General features: G+C 56.9%; 1 protein-coding gene across 8 annotated transcripts in view; it reads left to right on the forward strand.

The window, feature by feature from the left end:
• LOXL3 (lysyl oxidase like 3) overlaps positions 1-23,630 on the forward strand; it is a 208,568-nt gene that overhangs the window by 2,848 nt on the left and 182,090 nt on the right. Inside the window, exons 1-2 of one of the 8 annotated variants that reach the window (XM_063925875.1) lie at positions 21,363-21,612; positions 21,703-21,870. The exons of 2 other annotated variants lie outside the window; for them this stretch is intronic. In XM_063925875.1, the coding sequence (XP_063781945.1) occupies positions 21,573-21,612; positions 21,703-21,870 (208 nt within the window). In that variant the 5' untranslated portion in view covers positions 21,363-21,572. Of the gene's footprint in view, positions 1-21,362; positions 21,613-21,702; positions 21,880-23,630 lie in introns of those variants that run through there. 5 more of the 8 variants (XM_063925895.1, XM_063925866.1, XM_063925884.1 and 2 more) reach the window with 5 other exon arrangements.

The raw sequence follows: 23,630 nt of genomic DNA on the forward strand, positions 1-23,630 counted from the left end.
TGTGATGTGACGTGTGCTGGAATGCTCTGCCGGTCTGTGTGATGGGACGTGTGCTGGAATGCTCTGCCGGTCTGTGTGATGGGACGTGTGTGCTGGAATGCTCTGCCGCTCTGTGTGATGGGACGTGTATGCTGGAATGCTCTGCCGGTCTGTGTGATGGGACGTGTGTGCTGGAATGCTCTGCCGGTCTGTGTGATGGGACGTGTGTGCTGGAATGCTCTGCCGCTCTGTGTGATGGGACGTGTATGCTGGAATGCTCTGCCGGTCTGTGTGATGTGACGTGTGTGCTGGAATGCTCTGCCGGTCTGTGTGATGTGACGTGTGCTGGAATGCTCTGCCGCTCTGTGTGATGTGACGTGTGCTGGAATGCTCTGCCGCTCTGTGTGATGTGACGTGTGTGCTGGAATGCTCTGCCGGTCTGTGTGATGTGACGTGTGTGCTGGAATGCTCTGCCGGTCTGTGTGATGTGACGTGTGTGCTGGAATGCTCTGCCGGTCTGTGTGATGTGACGTGTGTGCTGGAATGCTCTGCCGGTCTGTGTGATGTGACGTGTGTGCTGGAATGCTCTGCCGGTCTGTGTGATGGGACGTGTGCTGGAATGCTCTGCCGGTCTGTGTGATGTGACGTGTGCTGGAATGCTCTGCCGGTCTGTGTGATGGGACGTGTGTGCTGGAATGCTCTGCCGGTCTGTGTGATGTGACGTGTGCTGGAATGCTCTGCCGGTCTGTGTGATGGGACGTGTGTGCTGGAATGCTCTGCGTGTCTGTGTGATGGGACGTGTGTGCTGGAATGCTCTGCCGGTCTGTGTGATGGGACGTGTGTGCTGGAATGCTCTGCCGGTCTGTGTGATGGGACGTGTGTGCTGGAATGCTCTGCCGCTCTGTGTGATGGGACGTGTATGCTGGAATGCTCTGCCGGTCTGTGTGATGTGACGTGTGTGCTGGAATGCTCTGCCGGTCTGTGTGATGTGACGTGTGTGCTGGAATGCTCTGCCGGTCTGTGTGATGGGACGTGTATGCTGGAATGCTCTGCCGGTCTGTGTGATGGGACGTGTGTGCTGGAATGCTCTGCGTGTCTGTGTGATGGGACGTGTGTGCTGGAATGCTCTGCCGGTCTGTGTGATGGGACGTGTGTGCTGGAATGCTCTGCCGGTCTGTGTGATGGGACGTGTGTGCTGGAATGCTCTGCCGCTCTGTGTGATGGGACGTGTGTGCTGGAATGCTCTGCCGCTCTGTGTGATGGGACGTGTGTGCTGGAATGCTCTGCGTGTCTGTGTGATGGGACGTGTGCTGGAATGCTCTGCCGGTCTGTGTGATGTGACGTGTGCTGGAATGCTCTGCCGGTCTGTGTGATGGGACGTGTGCTGGAATGCTCTGCCGGTCTGTGTGATGTGACGTGTGCTGGAATGCTCTGCCGGTCTGTGTGATGTGACGTGTGCTGGAATGCTCTGCCGGTCTGTGTGATGGGACGTGTGCTGGAATGCTCTGCCGGTCTGTGTGATGGGACGTGTGTGCTGGAATGCTCTGCCGGTCTGTGTGATGTGATGTGTGCTGGAATGCTCTGCCGGTCTGTGTGATGTGACGTGTGTGCTGGAATGCTCTGCCGGTCTGTGTGATGGGACGTGTGCTGGAATGCTCTGCCGGTCTGTGTGATGTGACGTGTGCTGGAATGCTCTGCCGGTCTGTGTGATGGGACGTGTGCTGGAATGCTCTGCCGGTCTGTGTGATGGGACGTGTGCTGGAATGCTCTGCCGCTCTGTGTGATGGGACGTGTGCTGGAATGCTCTGCCGGTCTGTGTGATGGGACGTGTGCTGGAATGCTCTGCCGGTCTGTGTGATGTGACGTGTGCTGGAATGCTCTGCCGGTCTGTGTGATGGGACGTGTGCTGGAATGCTCTGCCGGTCTGTGTGATGTGACGTGTGCTGGAATGCTCTGCCGGTCTGTGTGATGGGACGTGTGTGCTGGAATGCTCTGCCGGTCTGTGTGATGTGATGTGTGCTGGAATGCTCTGCCGGTCTGTGTGATGTGACGTGTGTGCTGGAATGCTCTGCCGGTCTGTGTGATGTGACGTGTGCTGGAATGCTCTGCCGGTCTGTGTGATGGGACGTGTGTGCTGGAATGCTCTGCCGGTCTGTGTGATGTGATGTGTGCTGGAATGCTCTGCCGGTCTGTGTGATGTGACGTGTGTGCTGGAATGCTCTGCCGGTCTGTGTGATGGGACGTGTGTGCTGGAATGCTCTGCCGGTCTGTGTGATGTGATGTGTGCTGGAATGCTCTGCCGCTCTGTGTGATGTGACGTGTGTGCTGGAATGCTCTGCCGGTCTGTGTGATGTGACGTGTGTGCTGGAATGCTCTGCCGCTCTGTGTGATGTGACGTGTGCTGGAATGCTCTGCCGCTCTGTGTGATGTGACGTGTGCTGGAATGCTCTGCCGCTCTGTGTGATGTGACGTGTGCTGGAATGCTCTGCCGGTCTGTGTTATGTGACGTGTGCTGGAATGCTCTGCCGGTCTGTGTTATGTGACGTGTGCTGGAATGCTCTGCCGGTCTGTGTGATGTGACGTGTGTGCTGGAATGCTCTGCCGCTCTGTGTGATGTGACGTGTGTGCTGGAATGCTCTGCCGGTCTGTGTGATGGGACATGTATGCTGGAATGCTCTGCCGGTCTGTGTGATGTGACGTGTGTGCTGGAATGCTCTGCCGGTCTGTGTGATGTGACGTGTGTGCTGGAATGCTCTGCCGCTCTGTGTGATGTGACGTGTGTGCTGGAATGCTCTGCCGGTCTGTGTGATGGGACGTGTGTGCTGGAATGCTCTGCCGCTCTGTGTGATGTGACGTGTATGCTGGAATGCTCTGCCGGTCTGTGTGATGGGACGTGTGCTGGAATGCTCTGCCGCTCTGTGTGATGTGACGTGTATGCTGGAATGCTCTGCCGGTCTGTGTGATGTGACGTGTGCTGGAATGCTCTGCCGCTCTGTGTGATGTGACGTGTATGCTGGAATGCTCTGCCGCTCTGTGTGATGTGACGTGTGCTGGAATGCTCTGCCGCTCTGTGTGATGTGACGTGTATGCTGGAATGCTCTGCCGGTCTGTGTGATGTGACGTGTGCTGGAATGCTCTGCCGCTCTGTGTGATGTGACGTGTATGCTGGAATGCTCTGCCGCTCTGTGTGATGTGTGCTGGAATGCTCTGCCGGTCTGTGTGATGGGACGTGTGTGCTGGAATGCTCTGCCGGTCTGTGTGATGTGACGTGTGCTGGAATGCTCTGCCGCTCTGTGTGATGTGACGTGTATGCTGGAATGCTCTGCCGGTCTGTGTGATGTGACGTGTGTGCTGGAATGCTCTGCCGCTCTGTGTGATGTGACGTGTGCTGGAATGCTCTGCCGCTCTGTGTGATGTGACGTGTATGCTGGAATGCTCTGCCGGTCTGTGTGATGTGACGTGTGCTGGAATGCTCTGCCGGTCTGTGTGATGTGACGTGTATGCTGGAATGCTCTGCCGGTCTGTGTGATGTGACGTGTGCTGGAATGCTCTGCCGCTCTGTGTGATGTGACGTGTATGCTGGAATGCTCTGCCGGTCTGTGTGATGTGACGTGTGCTGGAATGCTCTGCCGGTCTGTGTGATGTGACGTGTGCTGGAATGCTCTGCCGGTCTGTGTGATGGGACGTGTGTGCTGGAATGCTCTGCCGGTCTGTGTGATGTGACGTGTGCTGGAATGCTCTGCCGGTCTGTGTGATGTGACGTGTGCTGGAATGCTCTGCCGGTCTGTGTGATGGGACGTGTGCTGGAATGCTCTGCCGGTCTGTGTGATGGGACGTGTGCTGGAATGCTCTGCCGCTCTGTGTGATGTGACGTGTATGCTGGAATGCTCTGCCGGTCTGTGTGATGGGACGTGTGCTGGAATGCTCTGCCGCTCTGTGTGATGTGACGTGTATGCTGGAATGCTCTGCCGGTCTGTGTGATGTGACGTGTGCTGGAATGCTCTGCCGGTCTGTGTGATGGGACGTGTGCTGGAATGCTCTGCCGGTCTGTGTGATGTGACGTGTGCTGGAATGCTCTGCCGGTCTGTGTGATGGGACGTGTGTGCTGGAATGCTCTGCCGGTCTGTGTGATGTGATGTGTGCTGGAATGCTCTGCAGGTCTGTGTGATGTGACGTGTATGCTGGAATGCTCTGCCGGTCTGTGTGATGTGACGTGTGTGCTGGAATGCTCTGCCGGTCTGTGTGATGTGACGTGTGTGCTGGAATGCTCTGCCGGTCTGTGTGATGGGACGTGTGCTGGAATGCTCTGCCGGTCTGTGTGATGGGACGTGTGCTGGAATGCTCTGCCGCTCTGTGTGATGGGACGTGTGCTGGAATGCTCTGCCGGTCTGTGTGATGTGATGTGTGCTGGAATGCTCTGCCGGTCTGTGTTATGTGACGTGTGCTGGAATGCTCTGCCGGTCTGTGTTATGGGACGTGTGCTGGAATGCTCTGCCGGTCTGTGTGATGGGACGTGTGCTGGAATGCTCTGCCGGTCTGTGTGATGTGTGCTGGAATGCTCTGCCGGTCTGTGTGATGGGACGTGTGCTGGAATGCTCTGCCGGTCTGTGTGATGTGTGCTGGAATGCTCTGCCGGTCTGTGTGATGGGACGTGTGCTGGAATGCTCTGCCGGTCTGTGTGATGTGTGCTGGAATGCTCTGCCGGTCTGTGTGATGTGACGTGTGCTGGAATGCTCTGCCGGTCTGTGTGATGGGACGTGTGCTGGAATGCTCTGCCGCTCTGTGTGATGGGACGTGTGCTGGAATGCTCTGCCGGTCTGTGTGATGGGACGTGTGCTGGAATGCTCTGCCGCTCTGTGTGATGGGACGTGTGCTGGAATGCTCTGCCGGTCTGTGTTATGGGACGTGTGCTGGAATGCTCTGCCGGTCTGTGTGATGGGACGTGTGCTGGAATGCTCTGCCGGTCTGTGTGATGTGTGCTGGAATGCTCTGCCGGTCTGTGTGATGGGACGTGTGCTGGAATGCTCTGCCGGTCTGTGTGATGGGACGTGTGCTGGAATGCTCTGCCGGTCTGTGTGATGTGACGTGTGCTGGAATGCTCTGCCGGTCTGTGTGATGGGACGTGTGCTGGAATGCTCTGCCGGTCTGTGTGATGGGACGTGTGCTGGAATGCTCTGCCGGTCTGTGTGATGGGACGTGTGCTGGAATGCTCTGCCGGTCTGTGTTATGTGACGTGTGCTGGAATGCTCTGCCGGTCTGTGTGATGGGACGTGTGCTGGAATGCTCTGCCGGTCTGTGTGATGGGACGTGTGCTGGAATGCTCTGCCGGTCTGTGTGATGGGACGTGTGCTGGAATGCTCTGCCGGTCTGTGTGATGTGACGTGTGTGCTGGAATGCTCTGCCGCTCTGTGTGATGTGACGTGTGCTGGAATGCTCTGCAGGTCTGTGTGATGTGACGTGTGCTGGAATGCTCTGCAGGTCTGTGTGATGTGACGTGTGTGCTGGAATGCTCTGCCGCTCTGTGTGATGTGACGTGTGTGCTGGAATGCTCTGCCGGTCTGTGTGATGTGACGTGTGTGCTGGAATGCTCTGCCGCTCTGTGTGATGTGACGTGTGCTGGAATGCTCTGCAGGTCTGTGTGATGTGACGTGTGTGCTGGAATGCTCTGCCGCTCTGTGTGATGTGACGCGTGTGCTGGAATGCTCTGCAGGTCTGTGTGATGTGACGTGTGTGCTGGAATGCTCTTCCGGTCTGTGTGATGTGACGTGTGTGCTGGAATGCTCTGCCGGTCTGTGTGATGTGACGTGTGTGCTGGAATGCTCTGCCGGTCTGTGTGATGTGACGTGTGTGCTGGAATGCTCTGCCGGTCTGTGTGATGTGACGTGTGTGCTGGAATGCTCTGCCGGTCTGTGTGATGTGACGTGTGTGCTGGAATGCTCTGCCGGTCTGTGTGATGTGACGTGTGTGCTGGAATGCTCTGCCGGTCTGTGTGATGTGACGTGTGTGCTGGAATGCTCTGCCGGTCTGTGTGATGTGACGTGTGTGCTGGAATGCTCTGCCGGTCTGTGTGATGTGACGTGTGTGCTGGAATGCTCTGCCGGTCTGTGTGATGTGACGTGTGTGCTGGAATGCTCTGCCGGTCTGTGTGATGTGACGTGTGTGCTGGAATGCTCTGCCGGTCTGTGTGATGTGACGTGTGTGCTGGAATGCTCTGCCGGTCTGTGTGATGTGACGTGTGTGCTGGAATGCTCTGCCGGTCTGTGTGATGTGACGTGTGTGCTGGAATGCTCTGCCGGTCTGTGTGATGTGACGTGTGTGCTGGAATGCTCTGCCGGTCTGTGTGATGTGACGTGTGTGCTGGAATGCTCTGCCGGTCTGTGTGATGTGACGTGTGTGCTGGAATGCTCTGCCGGTCTGTGTGATGGGACGTGTGTGCTGGAATGCTCTGCCGGTCTGTGGGACGTGTGCTGGAATGCTCTGCCGGTCTGTGTGATGGGACGTGTGTGCTGGAATGCTCTGCCGCTCTGTGTGATGTGACGTGTGCTGGAATGCTCTGCCGGTCTGTGTTATGTGACGTGTGCTGGAATGCTCTGCCGGTCTGTGTGATGTGACGTGTGCTGGAATGCTCTGCCGGTCTGTGTGATGTGACGTGTGTGCTGGAATGCTCTGCCGGTCTGTGTGATGGGACGTGTGTGCTGGAATGCTCTGCCGGTCTGTGTGATGTGACGTGTGCTGGAATGCTCTGCCGGTCTGTGTGATGTGACGTGTGCTGGAATGCTCTGCCGGTCTGTGTGATGGGACGTGTGCTGGAATGCTCTGCCGGTCTGTGTGATGTGACGTGTGTGCTGGAATGCTCTGCCGGTCTGTGTGCTGTGACGTGTGCTGGAATGCTCTGCCGCTCTGTGTGATGGGACGTGTGCTGGAATGCTCTGCCGGTCTGTGTGATGTGACGTGTGTGCTGGAATGCTCTGCCGGTCTGTGTGATGTGACGTGTGCTGGAATGCTCTGCCGGTCTGTGTGATGGGACGTGTGCTGGAATGCTCTGCCGGTCTGTGTGCTGGGACGTGTGCTGGAATGCTCTGCCGGTCTGTGTTATGTGACGTGTGCTGGAATGCTCTGCCGGTCTGTGTGATGTGACGTGTGCTGGAATGCTCTGCCGGTCTGTGTGATGTGACGTGTGTGCTGGAATGCTCTGCCGGTCTGTGTGATGTGACGTGTGCTGGAATGCTCTGCCGGTCTGTGTGATGTGACGTGTGCTGGAATGCTCTGCCGGTCTGTGTTATGTGACGTGTGCTGGAATGCTCTGCCGGTCTGTGTGATGTGACGTGTGCTGGAATGCTCTGCCGGTCTGTGTGATGTGACGTGTGTGCTGGAATGCTCTGCCGGTCTGTGTGATGTGACGTGTGTGCTGGAATGCTCTGCCGGTCTGTGTGATGTGACGTGTGCTGGAATGCTCTGCCGGTCTGTGTGATGTGACGTGTGCTGGAATGCTCTGCCGGTCTGTGTTATGTGACGTGTGCTGGAATGCTCTGCCGGTCTGTGTGATGTGACGTGTGCTGGAATGCTCTGCCGGTCTGTGTGATGTGACGTGTGTGCTGGAATGCTCTGCCGGTCTGTGTGATGGGACGTGTGTGCTGGAATGCTCTGCCGGTCTGTGTGATGGGACGTGTGTGCTGGAATGCTCTGCCGGTCTGTGTGATGGGACGTGTGTGCTGGAATGCTCTGCCGGTCTGTGTGATGTGATGTGTGCTGGAATGCTCTGCCGGTCTGTGTGATGTGACGTGTGTGCTGGAATGCTCTGCCGGTCTGTGTGATGTGACGTGTGTGCTGGAATGCTCTGCCGGTCTGTGTGATGGGACGTGTGTGCTGGAATGCTCTGCCGGTCTGTGTGATGTGACGTGTGTGCTGGAATGCTCTGCCGGTCTGTGTGATGGGACGTGTGCTGGAATGCTCTGCCGGTCTGTGTGATGTGACGTGTGTGCTGGAATGCTCTGCCGGTCTGTGTGATGTGACGTGTGTGCTGGAATGCTCTGCCGGTCTGTGTGATGGGACGTGTGCTGGAATGCTCTGCCGGTCTGTGTGATGTGACGTGTGCTGGAATGCTCTGCCGGTCTGTGTGATGGGACGTGTGCTGGAATGCTCTGCCGCTCTGTGTGATGGGACGTGTGCTGGAATGCTCTGCCGGTCTGTGTGATGTGACGTGTGTGCTGGAATGCTCTGCCGGTCTGTGTGCTGGGACGTGTGTGCTGGAATGCTCTGCCGGTCTGTGTGCTGGGACGTGTGCTGGAATGCTCTGCCGGTCTGTGTGCTGTGACGTGTGTGCTGGAATGCTCTGCCGGTCTGTGTGATGTGACGTGTGTGCTGGAATGCTCTGCCGGTCTGTGTGATGTGACGTGTGTGTGCTGGAATGCTCTGCCGGTCTGTGTGATGTGACGTGTGTGCTGGAATGCTCTGCCGCTCTGTGTGATGTGACGTGTGTGCTGGAATGTTCTGCCGGTCTGTGTGATGTGACGTGTGCTGGAATGCTCTGCCGGTCTGTGTGATGTGACGTGTGCTGGAATGCTCTGCCGGTCTGTGTGATGTGACGTGTGCTGGAATGCTCTGCCGGTCTGTGTGATGTGACGTGTGCTGGAATGCTCTGCCGGTCTGTGTGATGTGACGTGTGCTGGAATGCTCTGCCGGTCTGTGTGATGTGACGTGTGTGCTGGAATGCTCTGCCGGTCTGTGTGATGTGACGTGTGTGCTGGAATGCTCTGCCGGTCTGTGTGATGTGACGTGTGTGCTGGAATGCTCTGCCGGTCTGTGTGCTGGGACGTGTGCTGGAATGCTCTGCCGGTCTGTGTGATGGTACGTGTGCTGGAATGCTCTGCCGGTCTGTGTGATGGGACGTGTGCTGGAATGCTCTGCCGGTCTGTGTTATGGGACGTGTGCTGGAATGCTCTGCCGGTCTGTGTGATGGGACGTGTGCTGGAATGCTCTGCCGGTCTGTGTGATGTGACGTGTGTGCTGGAATGCTCTGCCGGTCTGTGTGATGTGACGTGTGTGCTGGAATGCTCTGCCGGTCTGTGTGATGGGACGTGTGTGCTGGAATGCTCTGCCGGTCTGTGTGATGTGACGTGTGTGCTGGAATGCTCTGCCGGTCTGTGTGATGGGACGTGTGCTGGAATGCTCTGCCGGTCTGTGTGATGTGACGTGTGCTGGAATGCTCTGCCGGTCTGTGTGATGGGACGTGTGCTGGAATGCTCTGCCGGTCTGTGTGATGTGTGCTGGAATGCTCTGCCGGTCTGTGTGATGTGACGTGTGTGCTGGAATGCTCTGCCGGTCTGTGTGCTGGAATGCTCTGCCGCTCTGTGTGATGTGACGTGTGCTGGAATGCTCTGCCGGTCTGTGTGATGGGACGTGTGCTGGAATGCTCTGCCGCTCTGTGTGATGTGACGTGTGCTGGAATGCTCTGCCGCTCTGTGTGATGTGACGTGTGCTGGAATGCTCTGCCGGTCTGTGTGATGGGACGTGTGTGCTGGAATGCTCTGCCGGTCTGTGTGATGTGACGTGTGTGCTGGAATGCTCTGCCGGTCTGTGTGATGTGACGTGTGCTGGAATGCTCTGCCGGTCTGTGTGATGTGACGTGTGTGCTGGAATGTTCTGCCGGTCTGTGTGATGTGACGTGTGCTGGAATGCTCTGCCGGTCTGTGTTATGGGACGTGTGCTGGAATGCTCTGCCGGTCTGTGTGATGTGACGTGTGCTGGAATGCTCTGCCGGTCTGTGTGATGGGACGTGTGTGCTGGAATGCTCTGCCGCTCTGTGTGATGTGACGTGTGTGCTGGAATGCTCTGCCGGTCTGTGTGATGGGACGTGTGCTGGAATGCTCTGCCGGTCTGTGTGATGTGACGTGTGCTGGAATGCTCTGCCGGTCTGTGTGATGGGACGTGTGCTGGAATGCTCTGCCGGTCTGTGTGATGTGACGTGTGCTGGAATGCTCTGCCGGTCTGTGTGATGTGACGTGTGTGCTGGAATGCTCTGCCGGTCTGTGTGATGGGACGTGTGCTGGAATGCTCTGCAGGTCTGTGTGATGTGACGTGTGCTGGAATGCTCTGCCGGTCTGTGTGATGTGACGTGTGCTGGAATGTTCTGCCGCTCTGTGTGATGTGACGTGTGCTGGAATGCTCTGCCGGTCTGTGTGATGGGACGTGTGCTGGAATGCTCTGCCGGTCTGTGTGATGTGACGTGTGCTGGAATGTTCTGCCGGTCTGTGGGACGTGTGCTGGAATGCTCTGCCGGTCTGTGTGATGTGTCGTGTGCTGGAATGCTCTGCCGGTCTGTGTGATGTGACGTGTGTGCTGGAATGCTCTGCCGGTCTGTGTGATGGGACGTGTGCTGGAATGCTCTGCCGGTCTGTGTGATGGGACGTGTGCTGGAATGCTCTGCGTGTCTGTGTGATGTGACGTGTGTGCTGGAATGCTCTGCCGGTCTGTGTGATGGGACGTGTGCTGGAATGCTCTGCCGGTCTGTGTGATGGGACGTGTGCTGGAATGCTCTGCCGGTCTGTGTGATGTGACGTGTGCTGGAATGCTCTGCCGGTCTGTGTGATGGGACGTGTGCTGGAATGCTCTGCCGGTCTGTGTGATGGGACGTGTGCTGGAATGCTCTGCCGGTCTGTGTGATGTGACGTGTGTGCTGGAATGCTCTGCCGGTCTGTGTGATGTGACGTGTGCTGGAATGCTCTGCCGCTCTGTGTGATGTGACGTGTGTGCTGGAATGCTCTGCCGGTCTGTGTGATGGGACGTGTGCTGGAATGCTCTGCCGGTCTGTGTGATGGGACGTGTGCTGGAATGCTCTGCCGGTCTGTGTGATGGGACGTGTGCTGGAATGCTCTGCCGGTCTGTGTGATGGGACGTGTGCTGGAATGCTCTGCCGGTCTGTGTGATGGGACGTGTGCTGGAATGCTCTGCCGGTCTGTGTTATGTGACGTGTGCTGGAATGCTCTGCCGGTCTGTGTGATGTGACGTGTGCTGGAATGCTCTGCCGGTCTGTGTGATGTGACGTGTGTGCTGGAATGCTCTGCCGGTCTGTGTTATGTGACGTGTGCTGGAATGCTCTGCCGGTCTGTGTGATGTGACGTGTGTGCTGGAATGCTCTGCCGGTCTGTGTGATGGGACATGTGTGCTGGAATGCTCTGCCGGTCTGTGTGATGTGACGTGTGCTGGAATGCTCTGCCGCTCTGTGTGATGTGACGTGTGCTGGAATGCTCTGCCGGTCTGTGTGATGTGACGTGTGCTGGAATGCTCTGCCGGTCTGTGTGATGGGACATGTGTGCTGGAATGCTCTGCCGGTCTGTGTGATGTGACGTGTGCTGGAATGCTCTGCCGCTCTGTGTGATGGGACGTGTGTGCTGGAATGCTCTGCCGGTCTGTGTGATGTGACGTGTGCTGGAATGCTCTGCCGGTCTGTGTGATGGGACGTGTGCTGGAATGCTCTGCCGGTCTGTGTGATGTGACGTGTGCTGGAATGCTCTGCCGGTCTGTGTGATGTGACGTGTGCTGGAATGCTCTGCCGGTCTGTGTGATGGGACGTGTGCTGGAATGCTCTGCCGGTCTGTGTGATGTGACGTGTGTGCTGGAATGCTCTGCCGCTCTGTGTGATGGGACGTGTGCTGGAATGCTCTGCCGCTCTGTGTGATGGGACGTGTGCTGGAATGCTCTGCCGCTCTGTGTGATGGGACGTGTGCTGGAATGCTCTGCCGGTCTGTGTGATGTGACGTGTGCTGGAATGCTCTACCGGTCTGTGTGATGGGACGTGTGCTGGAATGCTCTGCCGGTCTGTGTGATGGGACGTGTGCTGGAATGCTCTGCCGGTCTGTGTGATGTGACGTGTGTGCTGGAATGCTCTGCAGGTCTGTGTGATGTGACGTGTGTGCTGGAATGCTCTGCCGGTCTGTGTGATGTGACGTGTGTGCTGGAATGCTCTGCCGGTCTGTGTGATGTGACGTGTGTGCTGGAATGCTCTGCCGCTCTGTGTGATGGGACGTGTATGCTGGAATGCTCTGCCGGTCTGTGTGATGGGACGTGTATGCTGGAATGCTCTGCCGGTCTGTGTGATGTGACGTGTGCTGGAAAGCTCTGCCGGTCTGTGTGATGTGACGTGTGCTGGAATGCTCTGCCGGTCTGTGTGATGTGACGTGTGCTGGAATGCTCTGCCGCTCTGTGTGATGTGACGTGTGCTGGAATGTTCTGCCGGTCTGTGTGATGTGACGTGTGTGCTGGAATGCTCTGCCGGTCTGTGTGATGGGACGTGTGCTGGAATGCTCTGCCGGTCTGTGTGATGGGACGTGTGCTGGAATGCTCTGCCGGTCTGTGTGATGGGACGTGTGTGCTGGAATGTTCTGCCGGTCTGTGTGATGGGACGTGTGCTGGAATGCTCTGCCGGTCTGTGTGATGGGACGTGTGCTGGAATGCTCTGCCGGTCTGTGTGATGGGACGTGTGCTGGAATGCTCTGCCGGTCTGTGTGATGTGACGTGTGTGCTGGAATGCTCTGCCGCTCTGTGTGATGGGACGTGTGCTGGAATGCTCTGCCGCTCTGTGTGATGGGACGTGTGCTGGAATGCTCTGCCGCTCTGTGTGATGGGACGTGTGCTGGAATGCTCTGCCGGTCTGTGTGATGTGACGTGTGCTGGAATGCTCTACCGGTCTGTGTGATGGGACGTGTGCTGGAATGCTCTGCCGGTCTGTGTGATGGGACGTGTGCTGGAATGCTCTGCCGGTCTGTGTGATGTGACGTGTGTGCTGGAATGCTCTGCAGGTCTGTGTGATGTGACGTGTGTGCTGGAATGCTCTGCCGGTCTGTGTGATGTGACGTGTGTGCTGGAATGCTCTGCCGGTCTGTGTGATGTGACGTGTGTGCTGGAATGCTCTGCCGCTCTGTGTGATGGGACGTGTATGCTGGAATGCTCTGCCGGTCTGTGTGATGGGACGTGTATGCTGGAATGCTCTGCCGGTCTGTGTGATGTGACGTGTGCTGGAAAGCTCTGCCGGTCTGTGTGATGTGACGTGTGCTGGAATGCTCTGCCGGTCTGTGTGATGTGACGTGTGCTGGAATGCTCTGCCGCTCTGTGTGATGTGACGTGTGCTGGAATGTTCTGCCGGTCTGTGTGATGTGACGTGTGTGCTGGAATGCTCTGCCGGTCTGTGTGATGGGACGTGTGCTGGAATGCTCTGCCGGTCTGTGTGATGGGACGTGTGCTGGAATGCTCTGCCGGTCTGTGTGATGGGACGTGTGTGCTGGAATGTTCTGCCGGTCTGTGTGATGGGACGTGTGCTGGAATGCTCTGCCGGTCTGTGTGATGGGACGTGTGCTGGAATGCTCTGCCGGTCTGTGTGATGGGACGTGTGCTGGAATGCTCTGCCGGTCTGTGTGATGTGACGTATGTGCTGGAATGCTCTGCCGGTCTGTGGGACGTGTGCTGGAATGCTCTGCCGGTCTGTGTGCTGGGACGTGTGCTGGAATGCTCTGCCGGTCTGTGTGATGGGACGTGTGCTGGAATGCTCTGCCGGTCTGTGTGATGTGACGTGTGTGCTGGAATGCTCTGCCGCTCTGTGTGATGGGACGTGTGCTGGAATGCTCTGCCGCTCTGTGTGATGGGACGTGTGTGCTGGAATGCTCTGCCGGTCTGTGTGATGTGACGTGTGTGCTGGAATGCTCTGCCGCTCTGTGTGATGGGACGTGTGCTGGAATGCTCTGCCGCTCTGTGTGATGTGACGTGTGTGCTGGAATGCTCTGCCGCTCTGTGTGATGGGACGTGTGTGCTGGAATGCTCTGCCGGTCTGTGTGATGGGACGTGTGTGCTGGAATGCTCTGCCGGTCTGTGTGATGTGACGTGTGTGCTGGAATGCTCTGCCGGTCTGTGTGATGGGACGTGTGCTGGAATGCTCTGCCGGTCTGTGTGATGTGACGTGTGCTGGAATGCTCTGCCGGTCTGTGTGATGTGACGTGTGTGCTGGAATGCTCTGCCGGTCTGTGTGATGTGACGTGTGCTGGAATGCTCTGCCGGTCTGTGTGATGGGACGTGTGCTGGAATGCTCTGCCGGTCTGTGTGATGGGACGTGTGCTGGAATGTTCTGCCGCTCTGTGTGATGGGACGTGTGCTGGAATGCTCTGCCGGTCTGTGTGATGGGACGTGTGTGCTGGAATGCTCTGCCGGTCTGTGTGATGGGACGTGTGCTGGAATGTTCTGCCGGTCTGTGTGATGGGACGTGTGTGCTGGAATGCTCTGCCGGTCTGTGTGATGGGACGTGTGTGCTGGAATGCTCTGCCGGTCTGTGTGATGGGACGTGTGCTGGAATGCTCTGCCGGTCTGTGTGATGTGACGTGTGCTGGAATGCTCTGCCGGTCTGTGTGATGTGACGTGTGCTGGAATGCTCTGCCGCTCTGTGTGATGTGACGTATGTGCTGGAATGCTCTGCCGCTCTGTGGGACGTGTGCTGGAATGCTCTGCCGGTCTGTGTGATGTGACGTATGTGCTGGAATGCTCTGCCGGTCTGTGGGACGTGTGCTGGAATGCTCTGCCGGTCTGTGTGATGTGACGTGTGTGTGCTGGAATGCTCTGCCGGTCTGTGTGATGGGACATGTGCTGGAATGTTCTGCCGCTCTGTGTGATGGGACGTGTGTGCTGGAATGCTCTGCCGGTCTGTGTGATGGGACGTGTGCTGGAATGTTCTGCCGGTCTGTGTGATGGGACGTGTGCTGGAATGCTCTGCCGGTCTGTGTGATGTGACGTGTGCTGGAATGCTCTGCCGCTCTGTGTGCTGGAATGCTCTGCGTGTCTGTGTGATGGGACGTGTGCTGGAATGCTCTGCCGGTCTGTGTGATGGGACGTGTGCTGGAATGCTCTGCCGGTCTGTGTGATGGGACGTGTGCTGGAATGCTCTGCCGGTCTGTGTGATGGGACGTGTGCTGGAATGCTCTGCCGGTCTGTGTGATGGGACGTGTGCTGGAATGCTCTGCCGGTCTGTGTGATGTGACGTGTGCTGGAATGCTCTGCCGGTCTGTGTGATGGGACGTGTGCTGGAATGCTCTGCCGGTCTGTGTTATGGGACGTGTGCTGGAATGCTCTGCCGGTCTGTGTGATGGGACGTGTGCTGGAATGCTCTGCCGGTCTGTGTGATGGGACGTGTGCTGGAATGCTCTGCCGGTCTGTGTGATGGGACGTGTGCTGGAATGCTCTGCCGGTCTGTGTGATGTGTGCTGGAATGCTCTGCCGGTCTGTGTGATGTGTGCTGGAATGCTCTGCCGGTCTGTGTGATGTGTGCTGGAATGCTCTGCCGGTCTGTGTGATGGGACGTGTGCTGGAATGCTCTGCCGGTCTGTGTGATGGGACGTGTGCTGGAATGCTCTGCCGGTCTGTGTGATGTGACGTGTGCTGGAATGCTCTGCCGGTCTGTGTGATGGGACGTGTGCTGGAATGCTCTGCCGGTCTGTGTTATGGGACGTGTGCTGGAATGCTCTGCCGGTCTGTGTGATGGGACGTGTGCTGGAATGCTCTGCCGGTCTGTGTGATGTGTGCTGGAATGCTCTGCCGGTCTGTGTGATGGGACGTGTGCTGGAATGCTCTGCCGGTCTGTGTGATGTGACGTGTGCTGGAATGCTCTGCCGGTCTGTGTGATGTGACGTGTGTGCTGGAATGCTCTGCCGGTCTGTGTGATGGGACGTGTGCTGGAATGCTCTGCCGGTCTGTGTGATGGGACGTGTGCTGGAATGCTCTGCCGGTCTGTGTGATGTGTGCTGGAATGCTCTGCCGGTCTGTGTGATGTGTGCTGGAATGCTCTGCCGGTCTGTGTGATGGGACGTGTGCTGGAATGCTCTGCCGGTCTGTGTGATGGGACGTGTGCTGGAATGCTCTGCCGGTCTGTGTGATGGGACGTGTGTGCTGGAATGCTCTGCCGGTCTGTGTGATGGGACGTGTGTGCTGGAATGCTCTGCCGGTCTGTGTGATGGGACGTGTGTGCTGGAATGCTCTGCCGGTCTGTGTGATGTGACGTGTGCTGGAATGCTCTGCCGCTCTGTGTGATGTGACGTGTGTGCTGGAATGCTCTGCCGGTCTGTGTGATGTGACGTGTGTGCTGGAATGCTCTGCCGGTCTGTGTGATGTGACGTGTGCTGGAATGCTCTGCCGGTCTGTGTGATGTGACGTGTGCTGGAATGCTCTGCCGGTCTGTGTGATGGGACGTGTGCTGGAATGCTCTGCCGGTCTGTGTGATGTGACGTGTGTGCTGGAATGCTCTGCCGGTCTGTGTGATGTGACGTGTGCTGGAATGCTCTGCCGGTCTGTGTGATGTGACGTGTATGCTGGAATGCTCTGCCGGTCTGTGTGATGTGACGTGTGTGCTGGAATGCTCTGCCGGTCTGTGTGATGTGACGTGTGTGCTGGAATGTTCTGCCGGTCTGTGTGATGTGACGTGTGTGCTGGAATGTTCTGCCGGTCTGTGTGATGGGACGTGTGCTGGAATGCTCTGCCGCTCTGTGTGATGGGACGTGTGCTGGAATGCTCTGCCGGTCTGTGTGATGGGACGTGTGCTGGAATGCTCTGCAGGTCTGTGTGATGGGACGTATGTGCTGGAATGCTCTGCCGGTCTGTGGGACGTGACGTGTGCTGGAATGCTCTGCCGGTCTGTGTGCTGGGACGTGTGCTGGAATGCTCTGCCGGTCTGTGTGATGGGACGTGTGCTGGAATGCTCTGCCGGTCTGTGTGATGGGACGTGTGTGCTGGAATGCTCTGCCGGTCTGTGTGATGTGACGTATGTGCTGGAATGCTCTGCCGGTCTGTGGGACGTGACGTGTGCTGGAATGCTCTGCCGGTCTGTGTGCTGGGACGTGTGCTGGAATGCTCTGCGTGTCTGTGTGATGGGACGTGTGCTGGAATGCTCTGCCGGTCTGTGTGATGGGACGTGTGCTGGAATGCTCTGCCGGTCTGTGTGATGTGACGTGTGCTGGAATGCTCTGCCGGTCTGTGTGATGTGTGCTGGAATGCTCTGCCGGTCTATGTGATGGGACGTGTGCTGGAATGCTCTGCCGGTCTGTGTGATGTGTGCTGGAATGCTCTGCCGGTCTATGTGATGGGACGTGTGCTGGAATGCTCTGCCGGTCTGTGTGATGTGTGCTGGAATGCTCTGCCGGTCTATGTGATGGGACGTGTGCTGGAATGCTCTGCCGGTCTGTGTGATGTGTGCTGGAATGCTCTGCCGGTCTATGTGATGGGACGTGTGCTGGAATGCTCTGCCGGTCTGTGTGATGTGACGTGTGTGCTGGAATGCTCTGCCGGTCTGTGTGATGGGACGTGTGCTGGAATGCTCTGCCGGTCTGTGTGATGGGACGTGTGCTGGAATGCTCTGCCGGTCTGTGTGATGTGACGTGTGCTGGAATGCTCTGCCGGTCTGTGTGATGGGACGTGTGCTGGAATGCTCTGCCGGTCTGTGTGATGTGTGCTGGAATGCTCTGCCGGTCTGTGTGATGTGTGCTGGAATGCTCTGCCGGTCTATGTGATGGGACGTGTGCTGGAATGCTCTGCCGGTCTGTGTGATGTGACGTGTGTGCTGGAATGCTCTGCCGGTCTGTGTGATGGGACGTGTGCTGGAATGCTCTGCCGGTCTGTGTGATGTGACGTGTGCTGGAATGCTCTGCCGGTCTGTGTGATGTGACGTGTGTGCTGGAATGCTCTGCCGCTCTGTGTGATGTGACGCGTGTGCTGGAATGCTCTGCCGGTCTGTGTGATGGGACGTGTGCTGGAATGCTCTGCCGGTCTGTGTGATGTGACGTGTGTGCTGGAATGCTCTGCCGGTCTGTGTGATGTGACGTGTGCTGGAATGCTCTGCCGGTCTGTGTGATGTGACGTGTGCTGGAATGCTCTGCCGGTCTGTGTGATGGGACGTGTGCTGGAATGCTCTGCCGGTCTGTGTGATGGGACGTGTGCTGGAATGCTCTGCCGCTCTGTGTGATGTGACGTGTGTGCTGGAATGCTCTGCCGGTCTGTGTGATGTGACGTGTGTGCTGGAATGCTCTGCCGGTCTGTGTGATGTGACGTGTGTGCTGGAATGCTCTGCCGGTCTGTGTGATGGGACGTGTGCTGGAATGCTCTGCCGGTCTGTGTGATGGGACGTGTGCTGGAATGCTCTGCCGCTCTGTGTGATGTGACGTGTGTGCTGGAATGCTCTGCCGGTCTGTGTGATGTGACGTGTGTGCTGGAATGCTCTGCCGGTCTGTGTGATGTGACGTGTGTGCTGGAATGCTCTGCAGGTCTGTGTGATGGGACGTGTGCTGGAATGCTCTGCCGGTCTGTGTTATGGGACGTGTGCTGGAATGCTCTGCCGCTCTGTGTGATGGGACGTGTGCTGGAATGCTCTGCCGGTCTGTGTGATGGGACGTGTGCTGGAATGCTCTGCCGGTCTGTGTGATGTGACGTGTGTGCTGGAATGCTCTGCCGGTCTGTGTGATGGGACGTGTGCTGGAATGCTCTGCCGGTCTGTGTGATGGGACGTGTGCTGGAATGCTCTGCCGGTCTGTGTGATGTGACGTGTGCTGGAATGCTCTGCCGGTCTGTGTGATGTGTGCTGGAATGCTCTGCCGGTCTGTGTGATGTGTGCTGGAATGCTCTGCCGGTCTGTGTGATGGGACGTGTGCTGGAATGCTCTGCCGGTCTGTGTGATGTGTGCTGGAATGCTCTGCCGGTCTGTGTGATGGGACGTGTGCTGGAATGCTCTGCCACGGCAGCCCTTATGTGCCGGCACAAATCCCTCGGAAAAATGGCCGCAGCAGCCATTTCTGAGTGACTTGCGCATGTGCACTGAAGTTGTCCCCGGGAACAATTCGTGCGCAGTACTGGTGCCGGAGAGGAGGCTGCACGCGGGTCCCCGCCTCTATTATAACGCACCTTGCCGTAGGCTGCGCATATTTATCAAAGTGTGATCAGAATTGAAGCATAACGTCAGCGTTACACCCGCGCTGCACTGAGGAGGAGGTTACACCCGCGCTGCACCGAGGAGGAGGTTACACCCGCGCTGCACCGAGGAGGAGGTTACACCCGCGCTGCACCGAGGAGGAGGTTACACCCGCGCTGCACCGAGGAGGAGGTTACACCCGCGCTGCACTGAGGAGGAGGTTACACCCGCGCTGCACTGAGGAGGAGGTTACACCCGCGCTGCACTGAGGAGGAGGTTACACCCGCGCTGCACTGAGGAGGAGGTTACACCCGCGCTGCACCGAGGAGGAGGTTACACCCGCGCTGCACCGAGGAGGAGGTTACACCCGCGCTGCACCGAGGAGGAGGTTACACCCGCGCTGCACCGAGGAGGAGGTTACACCCGCGCTGCACCGAGGAGGAGGTTACACCCGCGCTGCACCGAGGAGGAGGTTACACCCGCGCTGCACCGAGGAGGAGGTTACACCCGCGCTGCACCGAGGAGGAGGTTACACCCGCGCTGCACCGAGGAGGAGGTTACACCCGCGCTGCACCGAGGAGGAGGTTACACCCGCGCTGCACCGAGGAGGAGGTTACACCCGCGCTGCACCAAGAAGGAGGTTGCACCGACGCTGCACCGAGGAGGAGGTTGCACCGAGGAGGAGATTGCACCGAGGAGGAGGTTGCACCCACGCTGCACCGAGGAGGAGGTTGCACCCACGCTGCACCGAGGAGGAGGTTGCACCCACGCTGCACCGAGGAGGAGGTTGCACCCACGCTGCACCGAGGAGGAGGTTGCACCCACGCAGCACCGAGGAGGAGGTTGCACCCACGCTGCACCGAGGAGGAGGTTGCACCCACGCTGCACCGAGGAGGAGGTTGCACCCACGCTGCACCGAGGAGGAGGTTATATGCACAATCACTCATTTATAATAACACGTGCCAGTTCAGCGGGGGGTAAATGTCATGGGGTGGGGGGGGGGGGGTAAATGTCATGGAGGTGTGAGGGTGGCCAGCGAAGCAGCTCTCTCTCTGGGTATCAGCCGGCACACCACGTGGACCAGTGATCTGCTGTTCTCTTACTACTCTTCCAGAATGTGCAGGAGGTGTGAGGGTGGCCAACGAAGCAGCGCTCTCCCTGGGTATCAGCCGGCACACCACGTGGACCAGTGATCTGCTGTTCTCTTACTACTCTCCCAGAATGTGCAGGAGGTGTGAGGGTGGCCAGCGAAGCAGCTCTCTCCCTGGGTATCAGCCGGCACACCACGTGGACCAGTGATCTGCTGTTCTCTTACTACTCTCCCAGAATGTGCAGGAGGTGTGAGGGTGGCCAACGAAGCAGCTCTCTCCCTGGGTATCAGCCGGCACACCACGTGGACCAGTGATCTGCTGTTCTCTTACTACTCTTCCAGAATGTGCAGGAGGTGTGAGGGTGGCCAACGAAGCAGCGCTCTCCCTGGGTATCAGCCGGCACACCACGTGGACCAGTGATCTGCTGTTCTCTTACTACTCTCCCAGAATGTGCAGGAGGTGTGAGGGTGGCCAGCGAAGCAGCTCTCTCTCTGGGTATCAGCCGGCACACCACGTGGACCAGTGATCTGCTGTCGTCTTACTACTCTCCCAGGTTGTGCAGGAGATGTGAGGGTGGCCAACGAAGCAGTGAGCTCTCTGGGTATCAGCCGGCACACCACGTGGACCAGTGATCTGCTCTCCTCTTACTACTCTCCCAGAATGTGCAGGAGGTGTGAGGGTGGCCAGCGAAGCAGCGAGATCTCTGGGTATCAACCAGCACACCACGTGGACCAGTGATCTGCTGTTCTCTTACTACTCTCCCAGAATGTGCAGGAGATGTGAGGGTGGCCAGCGAAGCAGCTCTCTCTCTGGGTATCAGCCGGCACACCACGTGGACCAGTGATCTGCTGTCCTCTTACTACTCTCCCAGATTGTGCAGGAGATGTGAGGGTGGCCAACGAAGCAGCGAGCTCTCTGGGTATCAGCCGGCACACCACGTGGACCAGTGATCTGCTGTCCTCTTACTGCTCTCCCAGATTGTGCAGGAGGTGTGAGGGTGGCCAACGAAGCAGCGAGCTCTCTGGGTATCAGCCGGCACACCACGTGGACCAGTGATCTGCTGTCCTCTTACTGCTCTCCCAGAATGTGCAGGAGATGTGAGGGTGGCCAACGAAGCAGCGAGATCTATGGGTATCAGCCGGCACACCACGTGGACCAGTGATCTGCTGTCCTCTTACTGCTCTCCCAGAATGTGCAGGAGATGTGAGGGTGGCCAGCGAAGCAGTGAGCTCTCTGAGTATCAGCCGGCACACCACGTGGACCAATGATCTGCTGTCCCTGTGCAGGAGACTGGTGGGTGTGTTTGTGTGGCGGCGGGGGGGGCAGCCTCACGGATGATTAGGGTCCATGACGCGATTTGCGGGGAATTTTGTCATTGTGACTTGGCACTCCCATTGCCCAGTGCTATAAATGTTGGCATTGTACAGCAAGGGAGGGTCTGCGATGCCATGTACGCCCCGTGCCCCTCTGTAATGTCAGCCTCTGGGATCCCCTACCAGTTACTGTGGGGCACATATGTAGCCCATAGAGACATTACACAGTAGGACAGTGTGTTCTGGGGTGGGCTATGTACAGACATGACAGCGGCCAGGGCACCTCAGGTTACACACATGGGGGGTGAGTGTGCTCCTCTATAGGTGTGTGTGTATGTGGCAGGCTGCACACCGCCCCCCTTCTCTCATTCCTTGTTTGCCTGAAATCCTGCAGGACGTGGAGGGAAAAGTCTGAACAGAGACACACACACAGAAGCTGAGGAGAGGAGGAGAGAGACGAGGAGGAGGGCGGCAGGAAGAAGGCAGACCACTGAGGCAGACGAGGAGACAGGGGAACCTCAGGCTGCTGCAGGAGCAACTCCAAAACTAGCCCACAACTACGGTCAGTGAGGTGGGACACATTGGAGGCTGGGTGCATGACACGGGGGGCTGCTGTGGTACAGGGGTATATGGAAGTGTGACTGGATGAGTGTGACACAGGGGTATATGGAAGTGTGACTGGATGAGTGTGACACAGGGGTATAGAAGTGTGACTGGATGAGTGTGACACAGGGGTATATGGAAGTGTGACTGGATGAGTGTGACACAGGGGTATATGGAAGTGTGACTGGATGAGTGTGACACAGGGGTATATGGAAGTGTGACTGGATGAGTGTGACACAGGGGTATACGGAAGTGTGACTGGATGAGTGTGACACAGGGGTATATGGAAGTGTGACACAGGGGTATATGGAAGTGTGACACGGTATATGGAAGTGTGACTGGATGAGTGTGGTACAGGGGTATATGGAAGTGTGACTGGATGAGTGTGGTACAGGGGTATATGGAAGTGTGACTGGATGAGTGTGGTACAGGGGTATATGGAAGTGTGACTGGATGAGTGTGACACAGGGGTATATGGAAGTGTGACTGGATGAGTGTGACACAGGGGTATATGGAAGTGTGACTGGATGAGTGTGACACAGGGGTATATGGAAGTGTGACTGGATGAGTGTGACACAGGGGTATACGGAAGTGTGACTGGATGAGTGTGACACAGGGGTATATGGAAGTGTGACACAGGGGTATATGGAAGTGTGACACGGTATATGGAAGTGTGACTGGATGAGTGTGGTACAGGGGCATATGGAAGTGTGACTGGATGAGTGTGGTACAGGGGCATATGGAAGTGTGACTGGATGAGTGTGGTACAGGGGTATATGGAAGTGTGACTGGATGAGTGTGGTACAGGGGTATATGGAAGTGTGACTGGATGAGTGTGGTACAGGGGTATATGGAAGTGTGACTGGATGAGTGTGATACAGGCGTATATGGAAGTGTGACACAGGGGTATATGGAAGTGTGACTGGATGAGTGTAATTCAGGGGTATATGGAAGTGTGACTGGATGAGTGTGATACAGGCGTATATGGAAGTGTGACACAGGGGTATATGGAAAGTGTGACTGGATGAGGGTGACAACGGGGTATATGGAAGTGTGACTGGATGAATGTAACACAGGGGTATATGGAATTGTGACTTGATGAGTGTGATACAGGGGTATATGGAAGTGTGACTTGATGCGTGTGATACAGGGGTATATGGAAGTGTGACTGGATGAGGGTGACACAGGGGTATATGGAAGTGTGACTGAATGTGTGACACCGGTTATATGGAAGTGTGACTGGATGAGTGACAATGGGGTATATGGAAGTGTGACTGGATGAGTGTGATACAGGGGTATATGGAAGTGTGACAACGGGGTATATTGAAGTGTGACTGGATGAGTGTGATACAGGGGTATATGGAAGTGTGACTGGATGTTTGACACAGGTATATGGAAAGTGTGACTGGATGAGTGTGACACAGGGGTATATGGAATTGTGACTGGATGAGTGTGACACAGGGGTATATGGAATTGTGACTGGATGAGTGTGATACAGGGGTATATGGAAGTGTGACTGAATGTGTGACACGGGTTATATGGAAGTGTGACTGGATGAGTGTGACAATGGGGTATATGGAAGTGTGACTGGATGAGTGTGATACAGGGGTATATGGAACTGTGACACAGGGGTATATGGAAGTGTGACTGGATGTGTGACACAGGGGTATATGGAAGTGTGACTGGATGAATGTAACACAGGGGTATATGGAATTGTGA

The sequence above is a fragment of the Pseudophryne corroboree genome, chromosome 1, assembly GCF_028390025.1.
Source record: "Pseudophryne corroboree isolate aPseCor3 chromosome 1, aPseCor3.hap2, whole genome shotgun sequence".
In the NCBI taxonomy this organism is placed as follows: Eukaryota; Metazoa; Chordata; class Amphibia; order Anura; family Myobatrachidae; genus Pseudophryne; species Pseudophryne corroboree.